The sequence below is a fragment of the Mercenaria mercenaria genome, chromosome 16 (assembly GCF_021730395.1).
Source record: "Mercenaria mercenaria strain notata chromosome 16, MADL_Memer_1, whole genome shotgun sequence".
Classification (NCBI taxonomy): domain Eukaryota; kingdom Metazoa; phylum Mollusca; class Bivalvia; order Venerida; family Veneridae; genus Mercenaria; species Mercenaria mercenaria.
In genome coordinates this window covers 33,796,263-33,813,666 of record NC_069376.1, presented here as the reverse complement: position 1 = coordinate 33,813,666, position 17,404 = coordinate 33,796,263, and the positions used below count along the sequence as shown (strand labels likewise).

At 35.9% G+C, this 17,404-nt stretch overlaps 1 protein-coding gene across 1 annotated transcript; it reads right to left on the bottom strand.

Moving 5' to 3' along the window:
- Positions 1-1,055: 1,055 nt before the first annotated feature.
- Positions 1,056-3,954, bottom strand: LOC128549850 (uncharacterized). Its single transcript, XM_053527527.1, has 4 exons — positions 3,752-3,954; positions 2,982-3,126; positions 2,273-2,497; positions 1,056-1,717 (listed from the first exon to the last, which is right to left on the bottom strand). Exons 1-4 carry the CDS (start codon positions 3,908-3,910, stop codon positions 1,503-1,505), a joined length of 744 nt encoding a protein of 247 aa, XP_053383502.1. The 5' UTR covers positions 3,911-3,954; the 3' UTR covers positions 1,056-1,502.
- Positions 3,955-17,404: the final 13,450 nt, after the last annotated feature.

Here is a 17,404-nt window from a genome sequence, read left to right as displayed (position 1 = left end):
CTTTTGGGATGTAGAATGTTTTCGTATGAGGAAGCTTTGAGCCCGGCTTACGGAAGATAGGTCGTTCTAACTTGGTGCATGTCCATGCTTGAAATAGTGCCCTGAGGAGCACCTGGGTTCTTCCTTCAGCTTGTGACATGGCTGGTCGGCATATGACAAAAATTGTGTCATTATACTAGTACTTTTCAACCCAGCAAAAAAAGAAATAAACTTCAGAAACTAATCATTGACTTATGCTGTACATTTAGGCGGTAGACCTTTACAGAAGTACAGAGGCACTGTACATTGTTTGACTCTTCCTTTTCCTCTTACATTTAGAGACCTGGTGAAAATGTTATGTTTTAGACAAATGACACGTGTTTCGCGGACCGAGGTTTCATTATTAACTCTGTACGGATCGATGGGTCTGATAAGAAACAATTTTAGGAAAACGGATGCATGTTTAATCTTTCAGGTCTATGTATTTAAGTATTAAGGAAGATTCCTCAGCCGGCCTGCATAATGTCCAAAAACCGGCAAACGCTTTTTTATTGAAGTCAGAATCATTATGATAACGTAACAATGTTACGAAAACAAATACTTTTGAATATAAAGCCAGTTAAGATTGACTTTGCACTCATAACCCCCAAGCTAATTAGGAAAAGGAAGATTTATGTTCACTTTTACTTTGAATATGTAACACAACACCTTTCAAAATCGGGATCTCCGGGATATGGTGATGTATGTCCCTCACTTAAAATTATTTTTTCCTGCTCCCTGCAGGTTTCTGCGTTGTGTACAAAAAACAAATCTGCTTCAGAAAACATCGCTAACTAGATCGGGCCCCAGGTGCCTTCGTCAACCTTTGAAAATTGTTGATTTGCACTTTTTCCAAGCCTGTGTTGGTTTCACTTAATACACCAACGCTTCTAACACTTTCTTAAGACAAACAATATTAACTTTTCAATATCTTTTATTACAAAATAGAAAAATAAACGATAGCAAAACTTGATACAAAATAATGAATAAAATGTATAATGTAAAATGATTTTTCGAGATGTTTTAAACCAGTAAGAGCCGCTTTATTAGACATTTGCATCTAAAATATTTTGATTTCTTAATATATTTACATAAAATAAAACATATATGTGTGACATTCCAAATTTCCAAAACCGTCGAATAGTACAGTGCCTTCATCATCAAACGGTATTCTATATCACACAAATATCTGATCAAGCGTACCAACAGTGAAAATAACATGAATAGACGATGTTTCAAAATTCTGTTTTCTGTTCTCGGAAGTCATTGATTTATACGTTTTGAGAGCAGAGTACAGTCCTTATGTGGTCTTTTCAATGTTGAAAATCCTGATCATTTAAAAGTCAAAATGGCAGTCTGGCGTCTCCCTTTAAAAACAGATTCTCCAATGTACTGTAATATGAGAATATTCAGTACACGTCACTTCAGACGCTGTAACTCCAAATATGTCTCTACGAAAGAAAGAAATTCGCGTGAAACCCGTTCTACCCACTGCGAATATTGATCGGAACAAAAGCATTTGGTTGAGTATTACGGGTAAATACTGGGCGGAAAGGACTCTTGGTCGTTCTTGGGTATGATCCAGATCCTCCATTTGTGGATTTCTCGATTGAAACATCGGCGCAACCATAGAATTGTTCCTGTGGTCCACATCCCATGCAACATTCATGAGTCGCGGGGTTGCAGTTGTAGTCATGCGCTGCAAATAGGGATTTAAAAAAATGTTTTAACAGCAATTATACGTTCGCGTAAAAGAAATGTTTAGTTTTCACCGGTGCATTCATAGTGGTATGACGCGTAAAATATTCCATAAATTCTTGAAAGTTTTGTAATTTCATTACACTTTGAGAGTATATAAGCCTATACAGTTCATGGTATCACAGAATTTTGATTTTTGTCTTTAACTTAATTGATTGTCCTTATATGCCCAGTAACTGAGGTTTATGTCCCATTAACGATATGCAAAAGGGATAATATTGAAATATTTTTGTCAAACATCCGTGACATACCTCTTCAAAAATGGACGATAGTTAAAAGTATTTTATTCTCTAAAGTGACAATTTTTATTGTCATCAGATCTATGATATTTTTAAGATTTGTTTACACGCTTAAAATTGCTTTATTCAGGTGTACATACTTAATTTTAGCGTGATGGTTATTAAAGATTTTCATGAAGTTCTAGGCTTTTCTATAATTTGAACCAGCAATAGTTTAATTTTATTCATTATATTACAGAGTGTATTTGTGAACGTACCAGTGTTCCATTTCCATTGCATCACACACTGAGTGCAGGTTAGACCTTGTGGAAGGACGAGCGGTATTTTCAATTTTCCCGATATACGATGGTGTACAATTCGTGTTTCTCCACTAGGTGTCGCTAAAAGATAGCGGTCCAAGCATTGCTGTGCAACAGGTTTCTGTACGTCGTTATTTGGACAAAGTCGAAATTCTGACCAACCGCCATGAGGTGCAGTTATTTCTTAAAAGAGAAGAAACAGTTACTAGGTTTTGAATCTTTTGTATACAAAAGGTTGCATAAATTAAGACGATATTTTGACCAATATTTTGTAAACAGATTGTCCGTAGGCCTACTTTTATTGATAGTATTAAAAAGCTGTTATACATTATCTTTGTACGTTCAAGTATTAAACTGAACTGATGACTTCAAAAGCGTTCTTACTTGAAGTCTACCTGACGACTTAAAGAGCCGTTTTCAGACATGCGTATTTATTATTAATTTGAATAAACAAGCGAACATGGCTTTTGTATGCCGTTACGTATATATGCGTAGATTTTATCTAACACAGATTGGTTGTGTTTAAAGCTGCCAGAAGCTGTCGCCGTTCCGACGAGAGTTCGAATCCTTCTTCGGGCAAAACCTACAGTATGTCATTTGAAATTTTTAGTCCGTTAATGAGGTTTTTAGATTAATTGTGTAGTATAGCAATACGAAACCTACGTACCAATCTCAACGATTATTTGTTTGCTTTCCTTGTAATGACGTACTATTGTTCCTGTTGCATATTTCCCGCCAGCCTCGTTTTCACGTGGACCTTGATAAGGATCTCCGCAAACACCACAGCGGCCATTGTTTACTCCCCAATGATTCTGAAACAAATGCACATACACTAAGACTTAATTATTTCTAATGGTTGTATAATTTCTACAACCACAATCGGTTACCCGTATCGGCAACTCCTCAAGACAGACATTTTTAGTATACAGGAGACACATCATTTCCAGCAGCATCCTTGGTTCCTAACTAATTCGGACACATAATCCAGACTCTTACCTACTAATTATGCCCATGGATTTACTTTTTGGCAATGAATAAAGCCGAGGTCCTTTATCACACTTTACATGCAAATGCCACCTGTATCATTTACAGTTAGAACCTGTGTTTTACTGTAACTTAGTACTTCTTTAAAGCTTATTTAAAGCCGCAGCCTGTAACCCATATGGGCGACCCATCCAAAACACTGTTAATTATTGATATAAGTGGGAAGATAGTAAAACATGCAGAAGACGCTCGAATTCCAGACACTGCTATGATTCTTAGCATGCCAGATGTAAAGCACCCACACACGGGACTCTTATCCCAGATTTAGTATTTTAGTTGAAGGAGCAGGTGCTCAACTCACGATCCATGGTTTCGGAGTCAGATCTACATTAACTCTTGCATATGATAACGTGATTAATGAAGCTCGATAGATAAATGTCTTTAACTTATTACCGTTATTCCTCCGCAGTTCAACTGGTGGTCCATATCGTTAAACGGTGTGTTGAACCCGTATCTGTGCGCAGTAGACCGTGAAGGCGGGTCCGTTAGTCGACCATGACCCATGACGGCGGTTGCAAAACTCAGCAGCATTAACGGGGAACTAATAGCCATGCTTACTCTGTACTGTGTCGTTTAAAGTGGCCTGTATTAAACTGTTATCTGAAAGATTAAGTCTTCAAAGTACAATATTCTTTGAATCGTGGTAATAGGTGTTGTTTAAAGGCATATTAAGTCCACATTTCATATATAGTTTATGTAATTTAAAACATAAGATTAACCAGTTTATTTGTAAAACCCGAACTGTGCATTAGGTTTAAAGCAGTAAAGACGTAATATATGTATCGCTAAGCCAAGTATATATATTTACAAATGTACTATAGTAAAATAACTGGAAGTGTTTTAACAATTGACTGTTACTGCAAGACATGTACTTATGAGTGTTGCGCTAACTACATAGTAAAATTAAATACAATTGTGATGAGGATTTTCAACAGGTAAAATAAATATCTAAAGAATAAATATTTTAGTGAAAGAGTGGCATTAGATATATTTAAGAAATAGTTCATACGATTTTAAATAAAATGAGACGGAAAATATACAAAAATAATTCTAACATTATCTTTCCAAGTTTAGCGTATTATTTCTTATTATTAAATCAACAAATGTAAATAATTATCATAAAGAAAGAAGAGGAAATCTATATATTAAAACACTAAACATTGCAAACATTATTACGTACCTCTTGTAAAATACTTTCTTCCAGACTGATTACCAGTTTGGTAAAATTTTCCATTTATATACATAACTGGCATCCAATCCTTTGATTATTACTCAATTTTACCTTAGCAACAGTATCTCGCTCCAAAAAGTGATTTAATTCCGTGTGTACATCTCCGCCAATCAAATGACCAGAAACTGGTGTCTGTTGTGAGTCTGGTACTGATAACATATAGAGGACAGGAATAAACAAAACTGAATCAGATCCGTTCTTTGAAGAAGATAAAAAAAAACGGTACAAATAAATAAGATTTAACATAGATTTATATAGTGCATTTACTATGGAAGCAGGATGGTGACATCATAACTTTTATCATTCAGTTACCAAGACATAACATCCGTATTTATATATTTTGTTAGAAGATATAGTGTCTCGATTATATTTTCACATCGTTTTAGGGACATATATAGCATAATCCCGAGTGTTGTTTTTTTCTATCTTGTTTTCATGACATAGTTTCTACTTTATTGTTTATAAGTATTTGATTATTAGGCAGATGAAAAGTAGCAAGAACAATTGAGCGATTACGTTTTTCTGGTTGTCTTGCATCCCAAGTTTGAATGGTGGGTTCCCGCCTCACGTTAGGTGTATTTCATCTTTAAACGCATATGGGATGTCGTCTGTATGGCTGCTTTGCAGCCCAAAATTAGGAGTGGGTTCCGGCATCACATCTTAAAGCATTGGTGAAAACGTCTGTCTGGCTGTCTTGCGCCCTAAGTATAAAAAGGACTACTTCATGTAACTTGTATTCCCTCTCTGAAAGCAAAGTTAGTTACGTCTGTATTGCTGATTTGCTCAGGGTAAGTTTTCTCTTCAGGAAACGCACACTCGACTTAAAGTCCATTTCCACTTAAAATCTTGAATCCCCTAACTTAACCTAACCCCATTCCTACAGTCGCGTTCAATATCTTTTTTTTTTTTTTCGGTTTAATGACCTTGCAAAGCAATCATAACGTAATAACGTAAAGCAAGAACAGCTTTAAAACGTCATGGCATTGTAAATTAATCTTAAAGTAAGGCACCCGCCTTACCCCATTCTGTTCATCGCCCAGTATGGTTGCATCCAAAACAGACCCCCATCTAACCCACCCGTAACCGATTCATTTATATTCTTCGGGACGTTGTATTTCCAAATTTCCAACGCATGTGCTTCGATTAAACATCAAAACATTGATACAGGAATAAAGCTCTAAACACAAGTAAATAACATCGCATATACAATAGAAAACATCGCACACAAAACTTAGACATATACAAAGTTAAAAGCACCGCATAATCACTAAAAAACAAAAAAAGAAACATCGACAGAATAGAATTCACTACAAATACAGTTAACAGTATTGCAATTAAAGTTGAAAAGACATGTGCAAATGGAAGCACCGCATATACCGCCTAAAATAGCATGTAATAGATCTAAAATCACCATACATAGTGATGAAAGCACCCCTTTATACAGTGTGAGGCGTATTACGTACAAGCATACGCACTTCATAGCCATATATAAGCACTTCATTTACTAATATGAATACAGCGTATAAAGATGTATCAATCTAAGGAGGCACCAATGGCGCTCCGTAGAATATGTTCAGGTATAGTGTTACTATAGTGTTAAGGTCATCGGGTGGAAAGACTGCACTATATGTGATCATGTAGCCTTAATTTGCTCATCTCAGTGAAGGTTAAGAACTAAGGCTACCTTAATGTCCTGTTACTACAAACACCAAATTTGTAAAACGTGAAACAGAAATTCTGTCTCTATTTGTAGATGTGGAAGTTACGGTTGCTGGCCTAACACGATGGAATCTAGGACATAACACTAACAGACAAACAACTGGAAAGAGGAATACTTAGTTGCAATTGTAATTACTTCAGTACAAACAGACAAAAAAGCAAGCTTAAAGCAATGGCTTAATTAAAACATTCAATCTAAATATTGTATAAAATGGTATTCAAGCGACAGGATAGTCTAAAAAGTAGACGTCCATATGCACTCGCATACACAATATTATCATTGAAAATTGCAATAAAATATGTATAGGTTTTCGTTATTATAGTGATATTTTTAGACATAGCAACCATTTTAAACAAAATGACCTGTATTTTCTCCATATTGCTTTCTGTCTACCCACAAGTCTTCTTGAAAACGCCTCCAATCCTCCAATACATTTAAGGTTATATCATGGTCAGATTCATTTCTTGAAACAAATCTATAGAAACTGAAACTAGATAAATGAACTGGCTAGTTCTCTATTATACATCATGAATATTATCTTCTTTAATCTATTTCGTGATGAGTTGACAGACCAACGGACGGACAAACGAACATTTACATGATGTTCATATTTTCTATATAGCTTTTTATCTATGACTAGGGTTTATGAGAAAATCTCGTCTTCGCATGATCTACACTTAATACACACTCTTTATATTACTTGCTCTTAAAACAACAATGTTATGGATGCAGCAAACGATATTATTAAGACATGGCGTCGAGGTCCATTGTGATTCTCTAGTACAGTATAAGGAGGACATGTCACCGAGGACCAATATGATATCTAGTTCAGTATTATGAGGACATAATGCCAAGGTCTACTGTGTTTTCTAGTACAGTATTAGGAGGATATGGCGCCGAGGTCCACTATGATTATCTGGTACAGTAATAGAAGGACAAGGCGCCGAAGTCCAGTATGATTATCTAGTACAGTATTAGGAGGAAATGGTACTGAGGTCAACTGTGATTATATAGTGCAGTAATAGGAGGACATGTCATCGAGGACCAATATGATACCTAGAACCGTATTGGAAAGATATGGCACCGAGTTCCACTGTGATTATCGAGTACAGTACTAGATGGACATGGCGCCGAGCCCACTATGATTATCTAGTACAGTATTAGATGGACATGGCGCCGAGGGCCACTATGATTATGTAGTACAGTATTAGGAGGACATGGCGCCGAGGTCCACTATGATTATCTAGTACAGTATTAGATGGACATGGCGCCGAGGGCCACTATGATTATGTAGTACAGTATTAGATGGACATGGCGCCGAGGTCCACTATGATTATCTAGTACAGTATTAGATGGACATGGCGCCGAGGGCCACTATGATTATGTAGTACAGTATTAGGAGGGCATGGCGCCGAGGTCCACTATGATTATCTAGTACAGTATTAGATGGACATGGCGCCGAGGACCACTATGGTTATGTAGTACAGTATTAGGAGGACATGGCGCCGAGGTCCACTATGATTATCTAGTACAAATGATTAGACATTTACGAATTAAGTCTACTTGGACCGTGAACACCTAAGACGATCGATTTTTCAAGGGGACCGTCTCAACATGATAATTTTAAAGTGTGTTTGGTAGGAAAACATTCCTATAATGATGGTAAAGTCTGGCTTATTATGTCACCGAACAGGATAAGATTTTGATTTGTCTTTCCGTCCGTCTGTTCACCAGAAAAATGTTTTGTTACCCATATCGCAAAAAGTATTTGATCTAGCGTCATAACACTTTCCTGAAATGTTCTTTAATAAGTTGCGCATCTGCGTCAAAGTTGAAAAATTGAGCTAGCCTAATCGCAATGTATCCGTATTCCATCGTCGTCCGACGTGAAAAAATCTAAACTGGGACTGCTGGGTTCAAAATGTAGGTCAGAAGGTAAATCATTGTGAAAACTGTAGAAAACGTAATAGCGTGTCTCTATTCCTTTGTTGTTATTATACGCCCGAGGGGACGTATTTTGGGATACAACAGGTGTTCATCTGGCCGTCTGTTTGTCTTTCAGTCTGTCTGCCCGTCTGTCCGATAGCAATTTCTTTTCGACTCCGCTCTGTTACTCGTGAACCCCTTAAAGGATTTTAAACAAAGTTTACAAATGTACTCCACATCAAGGCGACGTGCAGAGCGCCTTATCAGGTGGCTCGCTTTAAGGTCAAAGTCACACTTAGGTGTCAAGGTCATATGACTTTGTTTCGTGTCCGCTCTGTAACACTTGATCTGTTTGAGGGATTTTAAAGAAACACTGCCGATGTCCACCACATTCGAAACAACGTGCAGAGCGCATGTTTTTGATGGCTAGCTACAAGGTCAATGTCACACTTAGGGGTCATAGGTCATTATATAACTTTGATTCGAGTGCTATGTGTAACTCTTGAACTGCTTGAAGGATTTTAAAGAAACATCGCACAAATTGTCACCACATTATGACGACGTGCAGAGCGCATGGCTCGCTTTAATACTTTTGGCGATATGTGTAGCATAACTTCTCTCTGATGGGCAGAAACACGGAACAAGAGCTGTCCATAAGACAGCGCACTCGACTTATTTCAGTGACTGACTCTTATTTAGAGCTGCCAGTATAAAAAATCCAAGTTCAAACAGGACATAACTCTGTCAAAATTCAAATCAGAGTAGTGGGGATTGTTTCTCCATGTTGAGACTTTGAAAGTAAAAAAGGATTTTAAGTTTCAAGTCGAAGCTTTAATAGTAATAGAGATATTTGACTTTATCCTCTTTTTTTGCAAAAAAAAATCTAAGTAAAAAGGGGGCATATTTTTTGTCAAAATGCAAATCAGAGTTATTGGGATTGCTTTTCCTGGTGTAGACTTCGATAATTAATAACTATTTTAAATTTCAAGTCAATAGCTTTGATAGTAACAGAGATATTTGACTTTATCAAAAACTTGAAACAAAGATTCTTAGTAAAAAGGGGCATTATTCTAACAAGATCCAAATCAGGGTTATGGGGATTGTTTCTCCTGGTGAAGCCTTTGATGGTAAATAAGCATTTTAAGTTTCAAGTCAATAGCTTTGATAGTAACAGAGCTATTTGACCCAATCAAAACTTTTAACTGAAAATTCTAAGTTCAAAAGGGACATAATTTTGTCAAAATTCAAATCAGAGTTATGGAATTGTTTTTCATGGTGTAGACTTCGATAGTAAATAACTATTTTAAATTTCAAGTCAATAGCTTTGGTAATAACAGAGATATTTGACTTTATCAAATATTTTAACCAAAAATTCTAAATTAAAAAGGGACATAATTCTGTCAAAATTCAATCAGAGTAATGCAGATTATTTTTCCTGGTGTAGACTTCGATAGTTAATAACTATTTTAAGTTTCAAGTCAATAGCTTTGATAGTAACAGAGATGTTTGACTTTCCAAATTTTTAACCAAAAATTCTAAATTAAAATGGAGCATAATTCTATCAAAATTCAAATCAGAGTTATGGGAATTATTTCTCCTGGTGTAGACTTTGATAGCAAATACCTATTATAAGTTTCCATCAATAGCTTTGATAGTAACTGAGATATTTGACTTTATCAAAAACTTTAACAAATGCCGACAACTGAGCGAGTGCAATAGCTCTACTGTTTCTTCGAAAAGTCGAGCTTAAGGTATTAGATCACTAATAGTAATGTTTACAAAATGGCATTTACTTGGTATATTCTGAAAGGTAACCGTGTTTTGCACTATTTTGCAATTTTTAAACAACTTTTACCGTGCCGTTTTTTATAAATTTTGTATAACTTATGGTATCTCCTCGGGCTCAAGTAGAGACAAATTTCAAAGTGATGGTCACTATCCAAAACGTTTGCAGAGAACTCATTTTACCATTAATTTTAATAAAAGAAACATCAAACTATTGGTAAACAATTATAAAACAAAATAAAAATGTCAATATCATTTTTTTTCTATGGTGCCTCAAGTAAACGGATTTAATGAGACAAAAATCATACTTCAACATTGAAAAAATAAGGTCGAATGCTGTCTTTCTGTTTTTAATTTTGCTTACTTTATTTAAAAATAACCTTAGGACAGACGTAAAACTTACTTAAATTTCTTCCACAATATATAAATTTTGCGCCCATACTCTGATGTAACCCTTCGGGTGTATATTGCCCCGCTTGGCGGCGCTCTTATATTCATTGCAATGCAGGTAACCCTGTGATTTGTTTTAACAGAGTAAATACCTCTTACTGTCCGTCAGTCTCCAATTTCTCAATACAGTGTAACAAGGTATTTTTCTTCTTTACAGTGGTGACCTCATTCTGTTGACTAGGTGACTTTCAATGATTTTTTTGTTGAGCTATTGCCCTTTTTCGACCTTGAATTTTCAGTTGTTTTTTTTTTTCAATCCAATTACCCAATATCTTATCATAGGTATTGACATGATACTAGACATAATTTATTGTGATGACCCAATTTGTTAGACAAGAGGAGGTAACTCTATCAAGGATCATTTTCTAAGAATTATTGCCCTTTTTATATGCCCGTTTGAAAAATTGGACGTATTATGGGAACGCCCCTGGCGGGCCGGCAGGTGACATCCGGAGCATATCTTCTTCATGCATGGAGGGATTTTGATGAAACTTGGCACAATTGCTCGCCATCACGAGAGGGAGTGTCAGGCACAAAAACCAGGTCCCTAGGTCTAAGGTCAAGGTCACAATTAGAGGTCAAAGGATACAAGAATGAAAACTGTTCGGAGCATTTCTTCTTCATGCATGGAGGGATTTTGATATTACTTGGCACAAATGTTAACCACCACGAGACGGAGTGTCATGCGCAAGAACCAGGTCCCTAGGTCTAAGGTCAAGGTCACAGAGGCTAAAGTTCAGATACAAGAATAACTGTCTGAAACATTTCTTCTTCATGCATAGAGGGATTTTGATGTAACTTGGCACAATTGTACACCATCATGAGACGGAGTGTTATGCGCAGGTCCCTTCTTTAGAATTACTTCCCTTTGTTGTTACTATAAATAGCTTATATTGCAACTTTTTCGTTACTAGTCGTAGGGAAAAATCGAGATCACTTTTCTGTAATGCAACATGCATGATACATCCAATTCTGAGATGTATTTTGACCTGTCTCTACCTGGTAAGATTTTTGTGTGGACTTGCAACTTTTTTTTGGGGGGGGGGGGGGGGGGGGTTAAAGATTAACTTCCCTTAGTTGTTACTATAAATAACTTACATTGTAACTTTTTTATAATTGACCATAATTATGGAAAAACCAAGACCACTTTTATGTGGTATACAACATAGATGTTTTTTTCAATCAGTAACTTGAGAACCACTTTACCCAGAATGTTAAAACTTAATAGGATGATTGCACATGCAGAGTTTATGACCCCTATTTATTTTGGGGGTCACTGGACCTGAACATGAGAAACAATTTCCATTTCATAACTTTTAAAAGAACCACTAGGCCCAGAATTTTGAAACTTAGTCGGATGATTGGACATGCCAAGTAGATGATCCCTTTTGCAGCCAACCATCATTGTCTCTTTGACTTTTGCTCCTTTCCCCTATTGACTTCTTGCCTATACGACATGCATTTTTCTTCAAAATCATCTTCTAGTTCACCTTTGCTGAACTTGCCGCTCATGAAGTCCGTATTTACCTTGTTCCTGTGGGCATGTCATTGTATTAGATTTTGTTATCGTTAAACTACATAAGCTTTTTTGTATTTAATTAAATTGAATTATCGTTTTCGTTAAACTACATAATCTTTTTATAATTTTGGACTTGAATTATCGTTATTGTTAAACTACATAAGTTTTTTGTATTTGATGGATTTAAATAATTGTTACGTATGCTTTAAACTGTATTGTATTATCAAGGGTGCAGTATTCCCATATACTGCTTAAGGATTACTTTCGTTGTTTCTGAACTTAACGAATATTTTAGTAAATTTTATAATTAGATCTTGAATTAAAATATGTAATTGAAATTTTGTTTTGCTTATTTATTTAAACATGAGCTGTCAAAAGTAGGTTGTATTTTGGTGGTTTCACAACGTTAACCAACAACGTTGTCACAACGTTGATACGACTCCACATTTTTACGTTGTCACAACGTTGTATCTGACCGCAACACAACGTTATGCCACAACGTTGTCGCAACGTTGACACGACTCCACACTTTAACGTTGTCACAATGTTGTTTCTAACGTTGTCACAACGTACAGCACAACGTTGTAACAACATTGTCACAACGTTATTGTGCTTCCTGGGTTATTGCTATTAAACTTAATGGGCGAAAAAAAAATTTCACGGTGCGTTTTGAAAACATTTAATAACTTCATCATTTTTCGGTGTATATAGCTAAAATTTCGTATATTAGGCTTTATTAGCATTATTTACGATACGAAAAAACAACCATGTCTATAATTTAAAAAAATAAACGAACGCAGAGCTATTATTGCTATTAAACATCATAGGCGAGAATAGCGAAAAAAGATTTTTACATGGTGCGTTTCGAAAACATTTGATTACTTCATCATTTTTCAGTGTATATAGCTAAAATTTCGTATAGTAGGCTTTATTAACATTATTTACGATATGAAAAAACAATCATGTCAATAAATTAAGAAATAAACAAATGCCGAGCTTTTTTTGCTATTAAACTTCATAGGCGAAAATAGCGAAAAAAGATTTTTACATGGTGCGTTTTGAAAACATTTAATAACTTCATCATTTTTCAGTGTATATAGCTAAAATTTCGTATAGTAGGCTTTATTAACATTATTTACGATATGAAAAAACAATCATTTCAATAAATTAAGAGATAAACAAATGCCGAGCTTTTTTTGCTATTAAACTTCATAGGCGAAAATAGCGGAAAAAGATTTTTACATGGTGCGCTTTGAAAACATTTAATAACTTCATCATTTTTCGGTATACATAGCTAAAATTTCGTATAGTAGGCTTTATTAACATTATTTACGATATGAAAAAACAACCATGTAAATAAATTAAGAAATAAACAAATGCTGAGCTTTTTTTGCTATTAAACTTCATAGGCGAAAATAGCGGAAAAAGATTTTTACGTGGTGCGCTTTGAAAACATTTAATAACTTCATCATTTTTCGGTATACATAGCTAAAATTTCGTATAGTAGGCTTTATTAACATTATTTACGATATGAAATAAAAACCATGTAAATAAATTAAGAAATAAACAAATGCTGAGCTTTTTTTGCTATTTAAAGTGTTTTTTGCAAAAAAAAGTGTTTTCCGCTATTTAGGCATACCGTAATTTAAGAGTGAAAGCAAAATAGAGAACTTTCACCGCATGTAACTCAGTACTTTTAAAGATGTGTAACTCTACCCCTTATGTTTAAGTAGTTTTTAAATTCATTTTGAACACCAATAAATCGCTATAAGATTCAACTTTTTTCCACTTTTTGTATAAGAAATCAATAATAAGTCTTAAAAGAAGTAAAAACTTACTAGAAAATAAAGGAAAATAAGGAACAAAAAAATTGGTCCCAGTAGGGCTTGAACCTATGCCCCCTAAGAATTGCAGTAAAAATAGGTTTATAGTAGGAAATGAATACTCTTCAAAATGGAGGTTCTCTATTAGCGATCTAATACCTTAAAATAGGCACATCCGAATTTATATCACCTACCACATAGTGATGATATAATAACCTAAACCCTATTGCCATTATAAACTTTTTCCTACCGCGCATAATATAATCAAATTATGTTGAGATGGTCCCCTTGAAAAATCTATCGTCTTAGGTGTCCACAGTCCACGTAGACTTAATTCGCAAATGTCTATTAGGAAGACACAATGCCAAGGTCTACTATGAGTGTCTAGTACAGTATTAGAAGGACATGACGCCGAGGGCCACTATGATTATCTAGTACAGTATTAGGAGGACATGGCGCCGAAGTCCACTATGATTATCTAGTACAGTATTAGAAGGACATGGCGCTTAGGTCCACTTTGATTATCTAGTGCAGTATTAGGAGGATATGTCACTGAGGACCAATATGAAACCTAGTACAATATTAGGAGGATATGGCGTCGACGTCCACTAAGATTATCTAATACAGTATTAGGAGGACATGGCGCCAAGATCCACTGTGATTATCTAGTACAGAATTTGGAGGATATGGCGCTGAGCTCCACTATGATTATCTAGACCAGTAATAGGAGGGCATGTCGCCGAGGACCAATAAGATATCTAGAACAGTATTAGGAAGATATTGCGCCAAGGTCCACTATGATTATTTATTACAGAATTAGGAGGACATGGCGCCAAGGTCCACTCTGATTATCTAGTACAGTAATAGAAGGATATGTCACCGAGAACAAATATGATAGCTAGAACAGTATTTGTAGGACATTGCGCCGAGGTCCAGTAAGATTATCTAGTACAGTATTATGAGGATATGGTGGCGAGTTCCACTATGATTATCTAGTACAGTATTAGGAGTACACGGCGTCGAGGTCCATTGTAATTTTCTGAAAATTCTAGTACAGAAATGACATTTTATAAACTGGTCACAGTGAGATCAAAGTACGGGCCTTTATTTTATTTTTGTCCGTAAACACTACATGGACCGGGGTGTCACGCACTCTATTATTATTATCATAATTAGTATAAATACACATGAAGGAACTAAGGGCAAAATAATCATTTTACAAGTGAAATTGTTGTCTTAGCCAGTACGGTTTATTTGTACTGAGGCATTCAATGTTAAGATTTCTTTATTGCCTGATTGCTAGTTCACTGCAAAACATCCGGAAACATCTGGAAATATATTAACTTTGACGTGTTTAACACCTTTAACTATCTATTCTTTGATGATTGATATGTATAGTCAAACTTGTGCAAAAGACGATCTCCAAATCACTTGCCCCTCATCGATGTGGGTTTTGAGCCTTACTCGGGGCGTTGAATTCTTCATATGAGGAAGCCATCCAGCTGGCTTACGGAAGGTCGGTGGTTCTACCCAGGTGCCCGCTCGTGATGAAATACTGCACGGGGGGCACTTGGGGTCTTCCTCCACCATTAAAGCTGGAAAGTCGCCATATGACCTATCATGCGTTGGTGCGTCGTTAAATCCAACAACAAAAAAATCTCAAAAAAAAAAGCCACTACTGTTTTTTTTATGTTTACTGATTATCACGTGATGAATAATGGTCACGTGAATGTTGTGTTGGCAGTGATCAGTGAGAGCGTAGCGGAAAAAAAGGAAATCACTGCGTAGGAGTGTGCTGTAGAATCTGCTTATTACGATCACTATTTGAGCCGTGCCATGAGAAAACCAACATAGTGGGTATGCGACCAGCAAGGATCCAGACCAGCCTGCGCATCCGCGCAGTCTGGTCAGGATCCATGCTGTTCGCTAATAGTTTCTCCAATTCCAATAGGCTTTAAAAGCGAACAGCATGGAGCCTGACCAGACTGCGCGGATGCGCAGGCTGGTCTGGATCCATGCTGGTCGCATACCCACTATGTTGGTTTTCTCATGGCACGGCTCATTTACTCTTCCTCTTGATCTCGTATTAGCCGATGAGCCAGGTCCGGTATTTTTTGCTAGTAGTACCATCAGAGGGCAATAAAGCTCATTACAAATTTTTGGAAATCTATAGAAACTATGTGATAGCATTGCAATGATGGTAGCTTTCTGTGTGTTATTAGCCATGAAGAAACCTCGTCCCAGAATACACTTTTATTAAACTTGCGTGAGACATAAGAGGACTTTCTATTACATACTAATGGTTCTCTCTAACTATTGACTATATTTTCTTTGCATTTCATAGACAAGTTTGATAGATGAGTTTTTGTTTTGCTTTACTTTATAGAAATGTTGTTGAAATGCTGCCTGTCTAGCATTTAATGACGGCAATTACAGGCACGGATAGACCAATGCTTATACACTATAGGACCTATAATTTTGTTTTCCATAAAAGGTTTTTTGCTCATTTTCGAACTAATATATCGTGTTTAATCACAATTATTTGACGAAAATTTAATAACGAGCTGTAATAATGCTTAATAGTTGTCCATGTTATTAAGTTAGATGTAGTTTACAAATGTTATTGTTACTACCATTATTCGCAGCAGCAAAACCAAAAATGTAATTATGAATAAATGTACAAAGGCTAGATAAATATGCGTTTAAACGGATTATCCGTCAGCCGTTCGAACGTCCGATTATCAGTTAGTAAAAATAGAAGTACTTTTTATGTCTTCTTCTCAACTGCTTGATTTGTAGCATTATTAGAAAGTCTTCTACCAATTTTTAAGAAATGGGGTGCTTAGACCCTTTCAGAGGTTGCTACAGCTTGTTCTATAGTATCATTATAATGTCTTCTCCCAAATGTGTTCAAATGCATGGACATGGCTCCTTTTATGGATCACTATACCTAAAAATGGAAAAAAAAAGAATTTAGACGGCTACTTATAATGAACCGCTCGATGGATCTTCATCCAACTTGGTTTGTAGCATCATTATAAGGTCCTCTCATTGTTTAATCAAAAATGGTTGCTTGGTCCCGTTTTAGGGCCACTTGAGCTAAAAATTGAAACACATTTAAATGACTTCTTCTCATAAACAGCTTAATGGATTAACATCTAACTTGGTCTTTAATATCATTGTCAGGTCTTCTGCCAAGTTTGTTCACATGGGGGCGCTCAGCGACTTGTACCTAAAATAAGAAATACCTGTTAATAACTTTTTCATGAACTATTTAATGGATTTTCATCAAACTTTGTACCATTATCTTCAGGTCCTCTCCCAATTTTGCTCAAATATTGGCGCTTGGGCCCGTTTTAGAGGCTACTGACGCTAAACACTGGAACACCTCTAAACGATTTCTTATTATGAACCGCTTGATGTAGCTTCTTTAATTTTGGTCTGTAGCACCATGGTAAGGCCACTCAAAAAATTGTTCAAATTGGGGATACTTGGTTCCTTTTAAGGGCCACTAGAGCTAATAATAGAAATACCTTTAAATAACTTTTTCATGAACTGTTTGATGGATTTACATCAAACTTTGTACCATCAG